This window comes from Wolffia australiana, chromosome 18 (assembly GCF_029677425.1).
Source record: "Wolffia australiana isolate 7733 chromosome 18, ASM2967742v1".
NCBI classification, from domain to species: Eukaryota; Viridiplantae; Streptophyta; class Magnoliopsida; order Alismatales; family Araceae; genus Wolffia; species Wolffia australiana.
In genome coordinates, this window is record NC_135852.1 from 10,190,792 (window position 1) to 10,208,343 (window position 17,552).

A 17,552-nucleotide genomic window follows, 5' to 3' on the forward strand; every position below is an offset into this window, starting at 1 on the left:
ATGCAATCATTGGATGATTTATTTAATATAGAGCGAAACAAGGATCCCCAAAAATACCCTTTAATGCTTGTTGAATAAATGTTTCTTACCTAAGTGCATATGTGCTTATAAATCTGGAAGCTTACGCGACAAAACTAGGTCTTGATATTCAATTTTTGAAGATTAGTCTTTAAAGGCATTCAAATGATTTAATGTTTGTTTTGATGAATATTAAAAGTAATGCATGATAACATGATAAATTCATGGGTATTAACATACATTTTAGATGACTTTGGTAATATTAATTTTCAATTTATCATGTTATTATTTGAGTTAGATGAATATTTATGTATTAGCTATAAATTCCAATTTATGCACATTATGGTTATTTTTAAGTAACCTTCTTGACTTCTCTGAATTCAAGAAGTTTCATTACTGATGAGTATTTTATAGTTCCAGATGTGCAGGAATTTACAGGAATGGGAAGATACAATTCTTAAGGAGTTGGAGAATTTTTGGGAGGTTACTGATTCTCAAGAGGGCCTTGAAAGGAGAAAATGGCATTGTGGGCCTTCAAAAGAGAAATCAGAGGGAGATGGGCCATGGCCTGACCTGCCCATTGGACTCTCAAAAGCCTTACAAAGAAAGAAGCTCAAGATCACAAGGGGAAACTCTCAACCCACATAGAAAAAAGGCAAAAATGGCAAGAAAAGATAATAGAAAATGCCCAATGGGGTATTTTAGTAATGCTTCATAATTATAAATACTCTTTTCATCCCTTATTTCCCCTCATTCTGGACATGCTCTAGCAGGTGGCTGGCCAGCAGGACAAGGCATTTTCAGAATCCAAGTTGTTTAACCAGCTGGATATAAGTTTGTTGAAGTTTTCATTCTATCTCTTCTCTCGTTTCTATTGAAAAATGCCTGATCCTGGGGAAATATAAGTATCCAGAGTTCTGATAAAGCATTTAGCGCTCAATAGATTTGCATTGAGGTTTTAGGAACTTAGATTTCCATTTTCCCATCATTATCTATCCGTTTCCCCTTTAAATCCATCACTTTCTCACTCAAAACGCTTGTTTTTCCTACTTTCTCTCTATAATTGACTGTTTTCTCTCTATTCCTTACTTTGTTTCCTCAAAATTTTATTAAAAATATCCACCATTTGCACCTTCAAATTCCATCTTAAACTTGTTCTACACCATTTCTTCATTTTCTCTCTCTACCTCCTCATTCTGACATTCTCTCTCTAGATCATTTATTTTCTCTCTATAGTTTTTAACTACTCACTCTAGATGCTCCATCATTTCCCATTTTTAAATCCCAAAAAAAACGCACAAAAATCTCCTCATCTAGGCTAAAAAAAAATAAATCTCTTCTCATGTTGCTGCCGTCGTGTGCTCCTGTGCGCTGCCATGCAATGCGTGTGCAGCAGGTGCACCCTCCCACCCCCAGGGCAGCACGCGGACAGTGCCAGCGCCCACTGGGAAACAGGGTCCCCCCCCCCCCTCTTTCCACAACTTATCCAAAATTTGGCTAAGCCCTAAGTAGGTTTGGCCACTATTAGGCTGCAAATTTGACTAGTCGCTAGCGGGCTGTGACTAGGCCATGTAAAAACTGGGCCCAAAGCGAAGCTGCCACTGCCAACGCCGCTGCCTGCTACTGCCGGAAAGGCAATTTATATATTTCTGGCATTTAAAAATAGCAAACAAATCAAGAAAAATTAGGAGACATTATTTTCTGCATTGAAAAATTGCAAGAAAACTCAGGAAAAATCCCTATAATCAATATAATAAATTTCTAGTGGTTTTAACATTTGAAAAAATTATAAAAAATCTCTAACTCTCTTTTTAAATATTTCTAGTGGTTTTTGGTGTAAATATAATTCTATAAATTCTATAAAAATATTTTTATATTTCTGGAATTAATTAAATTAGGAATTATTATAAACTATTTTGAATATTTTTCTTTGTATTTCTGCTTCAATTTTAATCTCAGAAAATTTTATAAATTAACTAAAAATCCATCAAAATCCCAGAAATTATATTTCTCACTTTTAAACTCATTTCCTTCATTCTAAGCTTGAGAAAAATTCTGAAATTAAATTTCTGCCTTTATGTGGATCTACCTCTTTCTTGCCCAATATTAATTATAAAGTATTGAACTGGAAAATTTTCATAAATATTATTGGTTAAGTCTGAATCTAAACAATGATATTGATCCCCTAAATTTGGATTTATCAATGCATGTCTCATCAGGGGTTGCCATTAAGCACAATAGGCCCCTAGTCAACTAGTTGACTATTTGTAAGTGAAGATCAAATAGTCATCCATATTAATAGTAGAAGGCTACTTAGTTTGACCATATGGTGAACACGTCAAATCACAATATTAGGACTCAAAATTTTTATTACATGATGATAAACATATTCTCTTACATTGTTCAAACTTTGTCTAAATTTGACCTCATTTTATTGTTTGATAAATTTGTCAAATTCCTACTTACTACCTTTTGAGTATTTAAAGATGAATTTATTGATGATTTCATGAAACTTAATTACATGAAGATATTAATATCCAATTGTGATATCTTGAGTAAAATGATGTTTTAAAGATTGACCTTTGGAGATTTATTTGATTCAGTTGTGAATATTGTGTTTGAGATAACAATTGTGCATAATCCTGTGGCAAAAACCGTAACATGTACAATTGCCTCATTTGGTGCAGGAATGGATAAAATATTTTAGTTTTAAGCACCAATGGTAAAAAACAAATCAAAAAATTTTATCCAACAAAAAATGTGGAGGAAAAGAGAACTTGAGAAAAGAACGAACACAAATAGGGAGATATTGTTGCAGGGAAGGCATACGTATATTTATAATTTTGTATCACTAAAGTAATAAATTTCTGATTTAAAAATATTCCTGCTAAAATACACAGAATTAGATTGTGTCTTGAATATTATTGAAGAGGCGGTTATGAAGATATTGATAAAAAAATACATTTTTCGTACTACATCTTTTTGTCTAGTGATCTTAAGACATTGGGGGCCACAAGAAGGATTTGGAAGACTTTTGGGATCGACCACGAAAAATCTTCATTAGCCATTTAAACTAAAACTTTTGAATCCCTTGTGGACACATGGCAAGACCCTAAAGGATTTTTTTTCAATATATCACCCTTGTGGAAAAACAATTGGCACCGTAGTGACACTGAAATTTTTGTTATCGAGACTTCTCCAGTGCCTGTATAGGCAGCCTAATTTGGCCAGATAAAAAAGGGGGAGATATCACCTGGAAGAAAATCATGGAGATACCATAACAAATTATCCATTACTGACTTCTCTGTACTTTCTAGTATTCCATTTGCAAAACACATGGCAGAAAAGTATTGATAGATAGATAATTAAAAAAGGCAATACAATCATTGATTAGAATAGAATCATTTATCATCAACCATTATGAGAGCAAAATCTAGTACAAATACTGCCCACGTGGATGGGGAAAAAATGTGAACCAATCTTAGAAATTAATCCAATTTACAGTTGAAAGATATGGAGATCAACTGGCTAATTAAGCATAAGAGTTGAGGGTATTATTTTCTTTTGATGCTCTATCAATTCATATATTTTCTTTAATAAGACGGTCAGGAGAGAGAATAAAAGCCTCAAAAGCTTGCCCCAACTATTTTTATCCAGGACGGACATTGCTGCATTTGGACTTAATGTGGCCCTTGTATCTTCAATTCAAAATGTATGTTTCCTCTTTTCATTATTGTATGATAGAAAGAAAAATAATAATGCAAAAAGGGTAGCTAGGGAAGAATGCTATACTCCATTATTCTAACAAAATAAAACTGAACTTTATAGAGTTATAGAAGGTAATCGACACAAAGAATAGTGAAACATTTGGGCTCCAAGTTGATAATTGCCAACGTTGGGTACAATTAATGTGGATTTCACTCAGCTTACTACTATAGTAGAAGAAATTCCAGGATACATTTCTTATATATATGTGTATAGTCATATAAATTATATTTTGATATGTTTTAATTATTTAAATCATATAAATTATATTTTGATGTAGAAAAATTATTTCACTTATGATTCTAATGAGGAAAAATTCTAATAAAATATATTATTGCATAGAAAGGTATTTTCTTCACGAATGGACTTTCAAAAAATTCAAAAGTATTTAATCCAAGTTAGAAATTTATTTCTCTATAATTATGATGACGAAAGTTCAGCAAAAACAAATCAGAATAACACTCTAAAAATAGGTTTTACCATTTCAGGGTTGATAACACTTAACATATATAGTAAATTTAGCGTCAATAAACACGGGATTTTTATGATGTTAATCTAATAATTATCAAGGGAGGCCTTGAGTACTCTTTTTCTAAGGGAGGCCTCCTCTATTCTCGATTGTGTATTATATCCTATCTCATTTGACTTCATAAAGTATCATTCAATCCACCTCAGTGATAAATTTCAAATAAACTTTAAGATAATGGTTTGAAACCAACGCATTTGCTTCAAGCATGTAAAGTGTGGTTAGTCTCAATACATTAATACAAGTGGAAATAATGCAAATTAGGACTTAAGGAGTTACTTTATTTTATTCCCTAATTTATAATGTACAATGCATAATGTATGTTAGATGTATAAATTTTCGGAATAAAATATGGAACAGATTGCATCAATTTTTTCTTATCAATAGGTCAAGTAGATTTTCCAAAATTGAAATATTTTTAAAAAATCCAAATTTTCACATATGAATATTTAAACTCACTTGATATCAATCATTATGTAATGGAGTAACACATTTTTATTAATCTAATCCAATATTTTACTGAATTAAATATCAGGTTAAATTAAAAACAATCAAAAGGTTACACCAATAATTATACATAACTTATTTGTATCTGTTTTTTATTACATTCACACATTTAATATAAGTCTATAATCATCATATAACTACTTATAATTATATGTGTTTAAAGACAACAATTGTCTGATTGTCATTTTATTATAACTGAACTTTACATAACTTTTTACCTATTTCTCATTGAGCCATTGAATATGTATTAGTTGGATTGATTCAATTAGTATACATATAAACTAAATTATAGTTAAACCAGTTGAGTAAAAAAATTTTGAAACAAATTAAACCTGCATTTATTAAACTTATGTTGTTAGTAAATCACGTTCAATCCTTTGAAGACATATAATGGGTTTGCCATGGGATCTCACTTTGATAAACTATGGTAAGCATATGTTTTTTATGTATATTGTCAATAAAACACGGTGTCGAATATGACCAATCCAAGGGTTGTGTCCGTAAGCCAATCCACCCGTACCCTAGACGCCACCCAGGGAGTTTTATATAGTAAGTACAATGTTTATATATTAAGTGGATTTCTTATATATCAAGGAATTTTATAAGCATTTATAGGTGTGGGGTGAGCGTAAATGTCCCAATTACACACGTACCCTACTCGCCCACACCCAAGGTGCAAAAAGAAAAAGATACAAGAGATGATAACGAGACTGCTCTTGGAAAAGGCTGCAGGCTTCCACGTCGTGCACTTGTCCCTCAGAGTTGGTGCGACATGGAGTACGGAGGTCCTCGTGCCGTCTTCGGATGTGAGCATGGAGGTGCGGTGAGGGACATCAGTTTGGCAATAGGTCACACACTCCCACCAGTATTGCTCTATGCGATACACCACTCTCGGGGACTAGCCTTCAGCAGGAGGCGGCGTGTGCAGAGAGCAGGCAAGCTGAGGCTCTCATCTCGATGACAACCATGAGCTGCACTGGGAAGGCAAGCGTATTTGATCACATTTACATCAGATTAAAAAATGTCAATCATTTATCTCACTTAGATTTCCATCACAATAAATACCTTGAGATTAATTCTTCAGGGTTATCTTATAAGTATATGTAACCCCGAATAATTTTAAAAAAATTATAATTAAAAATGCCAAATGTTTTTAACAATATATACAAAATGATTTAGCTAGATGTGAAACTATCTTGTTTCAAAGTAAGATTTAACAAAATGGTTTTTCATGGCTGGTTGCAATAATCCCAGCACATATATATGTGCGGGTTGAATTTTTTATACAATAGTATTAGGGCGTTGGAATAGATTTATCATATCTGTAGAAGTTTCCTAGTTGAAATGTTTTGACCCAACCGAAAATTTTTCAAAACTATTACTGTAGTTTTTATATAAGCCATTATGTAATGGGACATCAACTTGTTAATCACATATACTGGAATGATCAACAGAATGTCAATTTATAGATGAAAAAACAACGAAAGTACCACATTGGTGACTAAAAGGATACGGCCTTTTTAAGGAGCTTTTCTTTGTATTTCAAACATTTAGTGCCAGTCGGTAGCTACTGATAAATCAATTTGTCTGGGAATAAGATTGTGATCTATCAATTCACAATAAATTGGAACTTGGCTATTTCCCATTTCAGTCTTGGGCTGTGGGGCTACATTTTTTATTTCTCGTTTCAATGACTACAGATGAAACCTCAGTTCCAAGTTGTTATCTTCCATATCATCGAAAAGCTTAGAATGGCGCAACCATCTCGTTTCAATGACTGTTGTCCCTCTGGAAGAATGATAAACTTCACCATTTCTTCTTCCAGACGGTAACATTTCCTCGAAAACGAAGCTTGCATCACAAGTATGAGACGGTAAGAGAGACAACCGTCCATTGTTGATAAGACAGTAAGAGAGACAACCGTCCAATCTTGATAAACCCAGACATACCATGATACTCGTAACATTGCCTTGAAAATAAATATTAATCTATTAATCTATCCAAGAGACACTAAGAGAGACAAGGCTACAGCATTCATTTCCCCAGACTTATCATTTATTAATCTAACTATGAGACTGTAAGAGAGACAACCGTCTAATATTGATTTCCATAGACTTATCATCATAACTCGCACCGTAACATTTCCGCGGAACTGTAGCTTAATCTTTTAATCTAACTATTACGCTGTAAGAGAACAAAGACAGTAAGTTCCCCAGACTTTCATTTAATAATGTAAGTATGAGACAGTAAGACAGACCAACGTCCAATACTTCTTTCCCCGCACTTACCATGATAACCCGGACCGTAACATTCCTCGAAAAGAAGCTTCATTTATTGATCAATGTGACAGAACGAATAACGACCGTCCAATATTGCTTTCCCCAGACTTATCATTTATTAATCTAACTATGAGACGGTAAGAAAGGCAAAAGTCCAATACCTATTTCCCCAGACTTACGATGATAACAAGGAACGTACATTTCGTCGAAAACGAAGCTTAATTTAGTCATCAACGTGAAAGAAAGAGAGACGACCGTCCAATATTGATTTCCCCAGACTTATCATTTATTAATCTTACGATGACACGACAAACGTCCCATATTTATTTCCCCGACTTACCATGATAACCAGGGCCATAACGTTTCGTTGAAAACGAATATTAATTTATTAATCTAACTATGAGAGAGTAAGAAAGACAAGCCTAAAATACTAATTTCACTAGACATCTTTTATTATCCTAACAACCGTCCAATATTTATTCTCCAGACTTACCGTGATAACCCGAACCGTAACATTTCCTTGAAAACGAATAATAATTTATTAATCTCGCTATGACAGACAAGCCTACAAAATTAATTTCCCCGGGCTTGTCACGATAACTCGGACTGTGGCAAAAACTGGGAGGACTGTCACAAGCCACGTTCAACGGGTTGAAGCCACGATTACGGTGGAGCTCTTGAGAGGACAGCTTCTGACGATAGAACTCTCTGGAAAGTTCATCAATATGTTGGCTCTAGTCTAGCCACGTCTACTTACTGGGGCCGGCGATCTCCCCGAAGGCCCCTCCGTGACGTTACACGACGTGGCCTAATAGCGACCATGCTCGACCTCTGCGTTGCACTATAAATACCACCGCTCGGTCACATGTTTAATACAAAGCGACCAAGTTTCCAGCAGCCGCGAACCTCCAAATCTCAAAGAAGTAGCTCCAATGGCCCTCTCTGCCGCTACCATGTCCTCTTCCTCAGTTGCATTCCTGGCCTCCAGCGGCAGCAGCCGCCTCGGCGCGCGCCGCCACGCCTCGTTCCGAGTCCGATGCCAGGCAGAGGTATGCCACAGTCCTCTTTACTTTTGTTTTTAAAGCTGTAGCGGTAAAGAATGAAGATACTGGGTGGGTTTCCCTCAATGTTAAGGTTGCTACTTCATTTCTCAAATTTTTTCCACGACATGCTGGTGGATGGGTTTCTCTCAATATTAGAAGCCATAGATGATAGGAAGGCTGCTACTTCTCTTCTTAGACTCTTTCCTCAATAAGCTGGTGGGTGGGTTTCCGTCTGTGTTAGGAGCCATAGCTGTTGGTAAGGTTGATACTTATTTTCTTAAACTTCTCCCCATCCAATAACCTGGTTGGTAGGTTTCTATCTGTGTTATAAGCCATAGCTATTGGTAAGGTTGATTCTTGTTTTCTTTAACTTATCCCCCCCCAATAAGCTGGTGGGTGGTTTTCCATCTGTGATAGAAGCCATTGCTTTTGGTAAGGTTGATACTTGTTTTCCTTTACTTCTCCCCCCTAATAAGCTGGTGGTTAGGTTTCCATCTGTGTTAAAAGCCAAAGCGGTTGGTATGGTTGATACCTGTTTTCTTTAACTTCTCCCTCCAATAACCTGGTGGGTAGGTCTCCATCTGTGTTAAAAGCCATAGCTGTTGGTAAGGTTGATACCTGTTTTCTTTGACTTCTCCCCCACAATATGCTGGTGGGTGTGTTTCCCTCTGTCTTGAAAGTTACAGCTGATAGTATTGTGCATTTTCTCTTCATAATATTCTTCCCTCTCACAAGATGGTGGGTGGGTTTCCCTATGTTAAAAGTTACAGCCGATAGTATTGTGCTTCTTTTCTTAAACTTCTCCCCCCAATAAGCTGATTGGTGTGTTTCCCTGTCTTGAAAGTTCAGCTGATAGTATTTTTCATTTTCTCTTCTTAATTCTCTTCCCCCCCACAAGATGGTGGGTGGGTCTCCCTCTGTCTTAATAGTCACAGCCGATAGTAATCTTCCTCTCCCCTTCTTAAACTCCTCCAGTAACCTGGTGGGTGGGTTTCTCTCTGCCTTAAAACTTACATCTGATACCCTACTTCCCAAGCAATTGCTGAAAGCAAAGACGCTACTTTTCATCTTAACCTGACCATCGGATTTTCTTCGGTTACAGGAGAAGCCAGTGAACGCGGAGCAGGTGCAAACCCCTGTTGCACCCACAGTGGCCACGCCCTCGCCGGCCCCAACGCCTCGGCCAAAGGCAGTGAGCACCAAGTTCTCCGACGTGCTGGCCTTCTCCGGCCCGGCGCCAGAGAGAATTAACGGGAGGCTGGCCATGGTTGGGTTCGTCGCGGCTCTTGGCGTGGAGCTGGCGCAGGGCACTGGGCTCGCCGCCCAGCTCGCCGACGGTGCCGGTCTGCAGTGGTTCATTGCGACCGCGTCGGTCCTTTCCTTGGCCTCGCTCGTGCCTCTCTTCAAAGGAGTGACCACTGAGTCTCGCTCTGGCGGGCTCATGACCTCCGACGCGGAGATGTGGAATGGTAGGTTCGCCATGCTTGGCTTGGTCGCTCTGGCCTTCACCGAGTTCGTCACCGGGTCTCCTCTCGTCTAAAGTCGCTGTCACTCTGCCTAGGATACAGACTGTATTGCTCTAAAAGTCATGTATGAAAGGTTTACGTGAGTTGATTGAATTGTTCGCCTAAGTGTGGATTGAAATTGAATGTGTATTTCTATCTTGATAGGCATGAGCAATTATATAGGGTAAGGAAAAATAAGTAGGAAATTAATTAACCGATTGCTAAATAATCGGAATTTTTACATCATGATTACAGTAATATCTACAGGGGAACATACTTACTCTTTTGGTAGAAGTAATTCATTCAGAGTCACATAATTGTTCCCAGAAAGTACTTTGAAGTTGAAGGCCAGTACAAATACATGGATATCTCAATTAAATAACTGCTGATAGAAAATCCAAACCATTGCCTTTGCATTGTGAGTATATACAATAAAATCTAAAATTATATTTTTTTTTCTGTCACTGACATTAATGCGTAAACATTCCAGCCAAAGCGATTGAAATTTATGATTTAAAATTTTTATAATCTAGGTGAATCGCTTTGGATAAATAAAAGAAGAAGCACAATGGTCTATAAAGGACATCTAAAGCCAATATAATCGTTCTGAAGATCCATAGTCTTGATTTTGTATCTTTTTATATATATCACAGAATTTCCCCATGACATCAGATAGTACCACTTGCCCAAGTAAAACACTTTATATTGGCTTCCTATAGACCCAAAGTCTGTTCATTTATAGGTTCTGAGAGTACAGCAGGAATATTGAGATTTTATTAGTCATTAGATTCTCCATTATGATACTAATAAGCCAAATTTTCTAATTTTAAATTATTATTCAATCCAGCATAGCTTTCCCTCATCTTTTAGCATCCCTAAACTGTAACAGTGATCCTGCAGTTATGCATAAGTCGTGCAATTTGCTTCGGATGTTCAAGAAATTATCATATGCTCATAAGGGGTGATCATATTCATGTCACATGAATTTATAGGTTCAAGAATTAGAAATCTGTTACGAACTCAATCGATAATATATTAGCAGAAGTCATGAAAATGGAGTATCATCATACTTGATGTGATAAAAGAATTTAGTTTCATATCCAATAAAAGCATATCCACCATGTATTAATCATGACAGAACTAAAATCAGGGATGATTATAAACAGCCCACGGATTTTCAAACATTAATTTAATACGTATTATTGTGGGTCACAGACTGTATGACCAACTTCACACAGAACCGCATGAATAAAGAAGACGTATGTCGCATCATTTCTATTGAATGGACAAGCCTTGAAGGGAAAATTACATTTCGAATCAAATAAATATAAAACCAAATACTTTAGCTCGGATTTGTCGGTAAATATTGAGATTACAATGAACAAGGCTCAAATTAGCACAACTGAATACTAGATATGATTGTACTAAGTTTATGATACTTCTATAATATTAAGAGTCCATGTAAGTGAATGATACAAGTACTTTATTCTACACAAAATACGGTACAAAGATACTCATCTCCAAATCAATCCCAGATACTACCCCGAGTACAGGTGGAACTCACTAATCCACAGTTCAGTTCCAGGGGTACAGACATAAGAAAACAAAACTTGAATACAGCAACAGGATCTATGGGCGATTTTCCATCCAGAATGAAGGGTATCCACTATGCAGTCAGTTAAATGTCGCAATGGCAAAGACCTGTCTAAAAGACAAGGTTAATGCGATGAACAAAGGCTGGTTGCCAACCTAACGTTTGAAACTGAAAGTTTAAACAATTAAACTCAGGTTTTAAGCAGAAGTTTAATGAAAATATATGAATTGTCACCTGTCTCAAGAGGGAGAATTCACTGATCAAGGAGAATCATGATGCCGTTGGCAACTGAGGCTTTCAGAGAAGGAGATACAGGAGTGGGGCCAAAGAACCCCTCAAAGAGCGCAAAGGCAACGCTTTTAGACTCAATGGTGGCGTCCACGGAAGAAGGGATTCCCTCAGAGGAAATAGAGACCTGAAGAAAAGCCATCAACTCAGAAAAAAATCAATGTTTGTGTAATGCAGGATTACTGTTCACCATCACCAATGACAACGATGAATCATCATCGCCTACATCACTTGTCCCTGCCAGGATGCCGATGACGATGGCGAAATTGTCATTTGCATTACTTATCATCCTAGCCAGGATGAAAATGATGACATTAACTCATCATCACCCCTTGTCATCATCCCTTTGTTAGCCTCGTCCCAATGATGAGAGACAATGATGAAACCGTCGTAATCATTGCCATTCATTTGCGGCAGGATGATGACGATGACAAAAGTTTTATCACTCAAGATGAGAATGATGCTGACATCAACAATGACTGCTTTCTGGATCACGATGATCATTTTAATCATCGTCCACCAACATTATGCATAATGATGTTCTTTACTCCAAAGTTCAACTAATGATTAGATACCAGCAGCTTGGAAGGCTCAACCCAAGTCAAGAGAACCACAGTTCCTTTGTTCAATGGTCGGCTCTGGAAAGTCTTCCGAAAAATCTCCAAAGCTTCCCCATCTGCTGCCGTAGGCTCCTTGATTCTTGGTGAAATGACGTCATTCAATGCGTTCCAGAAGGTCTGCCCATCGACATCTCGCACAAGAGCAATCTGCAGTGACTTCTCCCTGGAGTCTACAACACAATGATTGGAAAAACTCTCAATTTTCATTTTTTTTTTCTGATTTTTCCTTCTAGACAAGAACCCACGATGTGATAATGTATCACTCTGAATTGTGATGAATACTACCATCAAAACTCTATTCTGATTCATATGTTGGTTGCAGCTCAAAGCACAAAATACATAAATATATATATATATAGAGAGAGAGAGAGAGATGAGAAAGAGAGAGAGTTTTCACCTTCGTAAAGAGCTAGGAAAAGCGTGGAGTTTTCTAAGATTTTAGTGGCGGGCTGCCCTTTCCAGCTCTGTAGCGCATCAGCAATTGAGGGATCAGCATAGAACCCAGCGGCGTAAACTTTCACTCCAATGATGGCAAAAACCTTCTCCCTGTACCCTATAGAAGCAAACAGGAAGAATTATGCCCAAAATTATCCGCATTTCATAAAGTAAGGGGCAAATATAGTTGGGAATTTCCAAAGTTTGGTGTCATTGTAGTGTGGAAAAACCTGCTCCCACAAGGGATAATGGAGATGAGCAGCCCGGGACCTGAATACCCTTCAAGAACTTCACATTCGTCGCTGGCTCCTCAGTAAATTCTACGCTCTTCACTGCGTCAAAGAATGGAAAAATGAAATCTCAAAGAAAAAATACTCAACGACGATTGGGAAAGTATCCCTGTCATTTTCCGAAGAAATCAGGTAATATTGGACCAAAAAACCACCTTTAATTCATCATTCATAAATTGGATCACTACATGCAAAGCACGGAACTGGGTTTTCAATCTCTTCCTCAAATAGTCAAGGAAAACAAGAACTGATATATTAAGCAAAGAAGACAATTTTTAAAGAGATAGAAACCTGAAGCGCGGGGAAGAAGACGAGCCCAGTTCACTCTAACAAAACGGGAAGTAGATCTGCTTAAATGTCCTAACAATGGCGACGAGATGGAATTTACTGCGGCTGATCTGCAGTTCAGATTCCCCAGACAGTTCATACGACCATTACAGGTAGAGGAGATTACGAGGCTACCCGCGCATGGCGCTGCTGTCGAAACGAGCGCTGCCCCGACAAGCATTTTTTCCTTCTTTCACTTTCTTGAGAACAACCTCTCCTGGATCAGAGTGCCGCCCCCTTCTCCCCTTTTTCTCAGCTCCGTTAAATAGATGGATTCGTCAGCTCCCTTCGCGCCCTTCGCCGTATTCGTATGGATAGACAGACAGACAGATAGATAGATAGATAGATAGATAGATAGATAGAAAATAGATAGATAGATAGATAGAAAATAGATAGATAGACAGATAGACAGATAGACAGATAGACAGATAGACAGATAGACAGATAGACAGATAGACAGATATACAGATAGGCAGACAGATGGATGGATGGATGGATGGATGGATGGATGGATGGATGGATGGATGGATGGATGGATGGATGGATGGATGGATGGATGGATGGATGGATGGATGGATGGATGGATGGATGGATGGATGGATAGATGGATAGATGGATAGATGGATAGATGGATAGATAGATAGATAGATAGATAGATAGATAGATAGATAGATAGATAGATAGATAGATAGATAGATAACATAGGCACTCAAGAGGAGCCTCGAGCATCTTAGATAAACATGTCATTATGCCATCATCGCTCTAGTGCCGATCACGTAGAGGTAAATTGTCCTTTACATGAACAGGTAATGGCTATTGATCGGCAAAGAATGAATAGACCTATGGGTCAAAATTCTTGGAATCATAGGGATAATACAAACAACCCACCTAACATGCAAAGGCCATCTTATCCAGCTAATCCCTCATCCATCCAGCAACAAGAGCAATAGAATTTCTATCTGCGCGGTCCACCGAACTCTTTTCAGCCTAACAGTAACTCTTACCTTTCTTATGATGAGTTGTATAGAAATGTGCTAGAAAAACAAGATAAGATGGAACAAATGCAAGCTCAAATGGTGGGGATGATGCAAGAGTTCAAAAGGAGATGGAGTGGATGCGAGAAGAGCAAGCGGCAAAGACAGACTCCCATACACTCCATCTCCTTTTGAACAAGGTCAACTCCCAACTTAACCTGAAATTAATCCTAGAAATTTACATAATATTGGCAGTCATATTTCTACCAGAAGTCATCATGAACCCGTGCATGCTATTTCTAAGCTAAGAAGTGGTAAAATTCTTCCTGATATTTCTGAAAAAGTAGAAGTAGAAGAATATCATGAAGATGTAGAGGATAACGGGAAAGAACCTGATCCTAAGGATTATGTGCCATCCACTCCTTTTCCTGATACTTTGAAAACTTCAAAGATAAAACCAAATGCACATGATGAGCACCTTTTAGAATTTTTCAAGCAAGTAACAATTCAAATTCTTTTGACAAAAGCAATTCAACATATTCCCTCCTATGCTAAATTTTTTTAAAATTTGTGTACACCTAGTAGAAAGCAAAGGCGTATCCAATTATCCAAAAATGTGAGCTCTATTTTACAAAACCTTCCTTTAAAACGTAAAGATCTTGGAGCTCCCTTGATCAAGTGCGAGATAGGGGAATGGTTTTCTCAAAAATCTCTACTTGATTCAGAAGCAAGTGTTAACATTTTGCCAAAGCCCTTATACGATAAATTTCAGTTTGGAGATTTAGAACCGATCTTGTTAGAACTGCTATTAGCGGATGGGTCTATTAGGAAACCTTATAAATTGTTGGAAGATGTAGTAGTTAAAATAGAGCATTGTTATTTTCCTATAGATTTCATAGGTGCTGATATGAAGGTTACCGAAAATCTTAGGAATGCTCCTATCATCATAGGACGACCTTTCATAGCTATAGCTAGGTGTCACATGGTCAAATCTCGAGCTAGGACTCTTCACTCGGAATTGACGTGTGCCGGCCTCAGTGCTTGGGCAGAACACTGAGCAGCCTTAATCTCTTGTAGTGGAAGCTCTTGGAATTGCTTAAGATCGCATAGAAGGGATTAGAGGGGATGGTGGTGCTAGGCACCGTCACTGAATAGGGTCATTGCATTGACATCGTCAAGAATACATCGTAGATTACATGGGGGAAGACGAGGGGTGTTACAAGGAACGAGACGAGGCGCTTTGCGCTGAGGTAATGTCGCCATAGTGCCTCAGGGCCGCCGCTCCACGCGCGCGCGCCCGCTCTACCTGTCATCCGTGCGCCGGGCCGGGCACCGCGCGCCCGCGGGCGTGGCGATCACACACGCCACCCCTGCCTTGACGATCACACACGCCACCAGCACCCGTGTCCACACTCTGGCGTGCAGTCTGCGCGACGCCACCGCATTCGGTGCCCCCGAGCTGGGCGCCGTGCGCCCAGCATTACCCGTAGGAGCGCCGCGCGCCCACTGTGCCGTCTTGGCGCTCTCTGTACGCCACATGTCTTAGTCTCCTGGTGGGATGTCTCCCAACTGCGCGCCCCGCACACGCAATGCGCGCGCCGCCCGCGCGGCCACTGCGCGGTACCCCACGCAACTCCGCACGCTGTGCCCGCGGCATGTCGCCTGGCCTGCGCGTCCCGCACCCACGTGCAACTCTTCCTGCTCCCCCGCGCAGCACTCGGCGCTGGCAGGTAGCGTTGGCGCCTGCGCGTGGCGCTTGGCGTTGGCACTTGCGCGCGTGCGCCTGTGCCGTTCAGCCCCCGCGCCGAGCACGCGCGGACCGTACTTGATCCATCCCGCCTTGGGCGTGGACGACACGTGCGCAGTCTACCATGAGTCACCACCGACAGTGGCAATGGCCTAATAGATCAGGTATTGGGCATCGCTACCCATTTGACTCAGTATTTAAGACTTCATGAGTCGAACATGCGGACAAACCTTCCCAATAAGCACGCAGGCCTCTAGGCAGGGAATGCCGCCTAGTTAGGGCCATTCCCTGCCCAGAGGCCTGTGTGCTTATTGGGAGGGCGTGTCCGTTGTATGTTTGCTCACGACATTTTAAGGACTGAGTCATAATGGATAGTGATATCCAAATACCTGATCTATTAGGCCATTGCCACTATCGGTGGTGATTCACGGCAGACTACGCACGTGCCTGTCCACATCCAGAGCGAGACGGATCAGGTACGGTCCGCACGTGCTGGGCGCGGGATCTGATCGGCGTGTGCGCGCGCGTGCCAAGCGCCGCGCGCCAAAGCCAAGCGTCACATGCAGGCGCCAGCACTACGCGCCAGCGCAGAGTGCTACGCACGGGAGTGAGAAGCACTGCGCGCGGGTGCGGGATGCACAGGCCGGGCGGCATACTGCGGGTGCAGCACGCGGAGTTGTACGGGGTGCCGCGCAGCGGCCGCACGGGCAGCGCATGCATTTCGTGTGCGGGGCGTGCGGTGGGGAGACATCCCGCCAGGAGACAAAGGCATGTGGGGCATAGAGAGCCGAGATGGCACAGTGGGCACGCAGCGCTCCTGTGGGTAATGTTGGGCGCTCAGCGCCCAGCTTGGGGGCGTCGAATGCGGCGGCGTCGCGTAGACTGCGCGCTAGAGTGTTGACATGGGTGCAGGTGGCGTGTGTGATCGTTAAGGCAGGGGTGGCGTGTGTGATCGCTAGGTCTGCGGCGCACGGCGTCCGGCCTGGCGCACTTGTGTGACGGTAGAGCGGGTGCGCACGCGGAGCGTCGGCCTTGAGGCGGTGTGGCGACATTACCTCGGCACAAGGCGCCTAATCTTGTTCCTTGTAACACCCTCGTCTTCCCCCATGTAATCTTGATGTACTCTTTAAGATATCAATGCAATGACCCTATTCACTGATGGTGCCTAGCACCAACATCTCCTCTAACCCCTTTCAAGCAATCTTAAGCAATTGCACAAGCTTCCGCTGCAAGAGATCAAGGCTGCTCAGTGTTCTGCTCCAAACACTGAGGCCGGCACACGCCAATTCCGAGCAAGAAACGTAGCTCGAGATTTGACCGTGTGACACTAGGGCAAACACAGATTGGGAGAAAGTGGTTGTTGAATTAAAAGTTGGAAAAGAGAAGGTTGAAATAAACATGTCTAGGCTAATGAAATATCCAGAAAAAGTTGGAGAAGACATTTGTTTGATTGATTCTAATGATTATTTTGATATTGTGTGTTCTTCATCTCATGATTTGCAAGATAATTTTACTTTTGAACAAAGTATTTGTGCTATTGATTCAAAAATTGATTTGAAACCCTTACCATCTACCTTGAAATATGCATTTCTAGGATAGAACAATGATTTTTCTGTTATTATATCATCATCATT

General features: G+C 40.1%; 2 protein-coding genes across 3 annotated transcripts; one reads left to right on the forward strand and one right to left on the reverse strand.

The window, feature by feature from the left end:
- Positions 1-7,954: 7,954 nt before the first annotated feature.
- LOC144715206 (early light-induced protein, chloroplastic-like) lies at positions 7,955-9,805 on the forward strand. The gene is made up of 2 exons (XM_078590122.1): positions 7,955-8,144; positions 9,241-9,805. Exons 1-2 carry the CDS (start codon positions 8,028-8,030, stop codon positions 9,676-9,678), a joined length of 555 nt encoding a protein of 184 aa, XP_078446248.1. The 5' UTR covers positions 7,955-8,027; the 3' UTR covers positions 9,679-9,805.
- A 1,300-nt stretch (positions 9,806-11,105) lies between these two features.
- On the reverse strand, positions 11,106-13,481 carry FAP3 (Chalcone-flavanone isomerase family protein). 2 transcript variants are annotated; one of them, XM_078590121.1, is made up of 6 exons: positions 13,162-13,481; positions 12,811-12,912; positions 12,543-12,698; positions 12,101-12,315; positions 11,472-11,652; positions 11,106-11,344 (listed from the first exon to the last, which is right to left on the reverse strand). In XM_078590121.1, the coding sequence occupies exons 1-5, from the start codon at positions 13,376-13,378 to the stop codon at positions 11,491-11,493; spliced, it is 852 nt and encodes a 283-aa protein (XP_078446247.1). In that variant the 5' UTR covers positions 13,379-13,481; the 3' UTR covers positions 11,106-11,344; positions 11,472-11,490. The 2 variants fall into 2 exon arrangements, with proteins under 2 accessions (XP_078446247.1, XP_078446246.1); XM_078590120.1 differs by having other exon boundaries at positions 11,106-11,348; positions 13,162-13,480.
- Between the last annotated feature and the right edge of the window lie 4,071 nt (positions 13,482-17,552).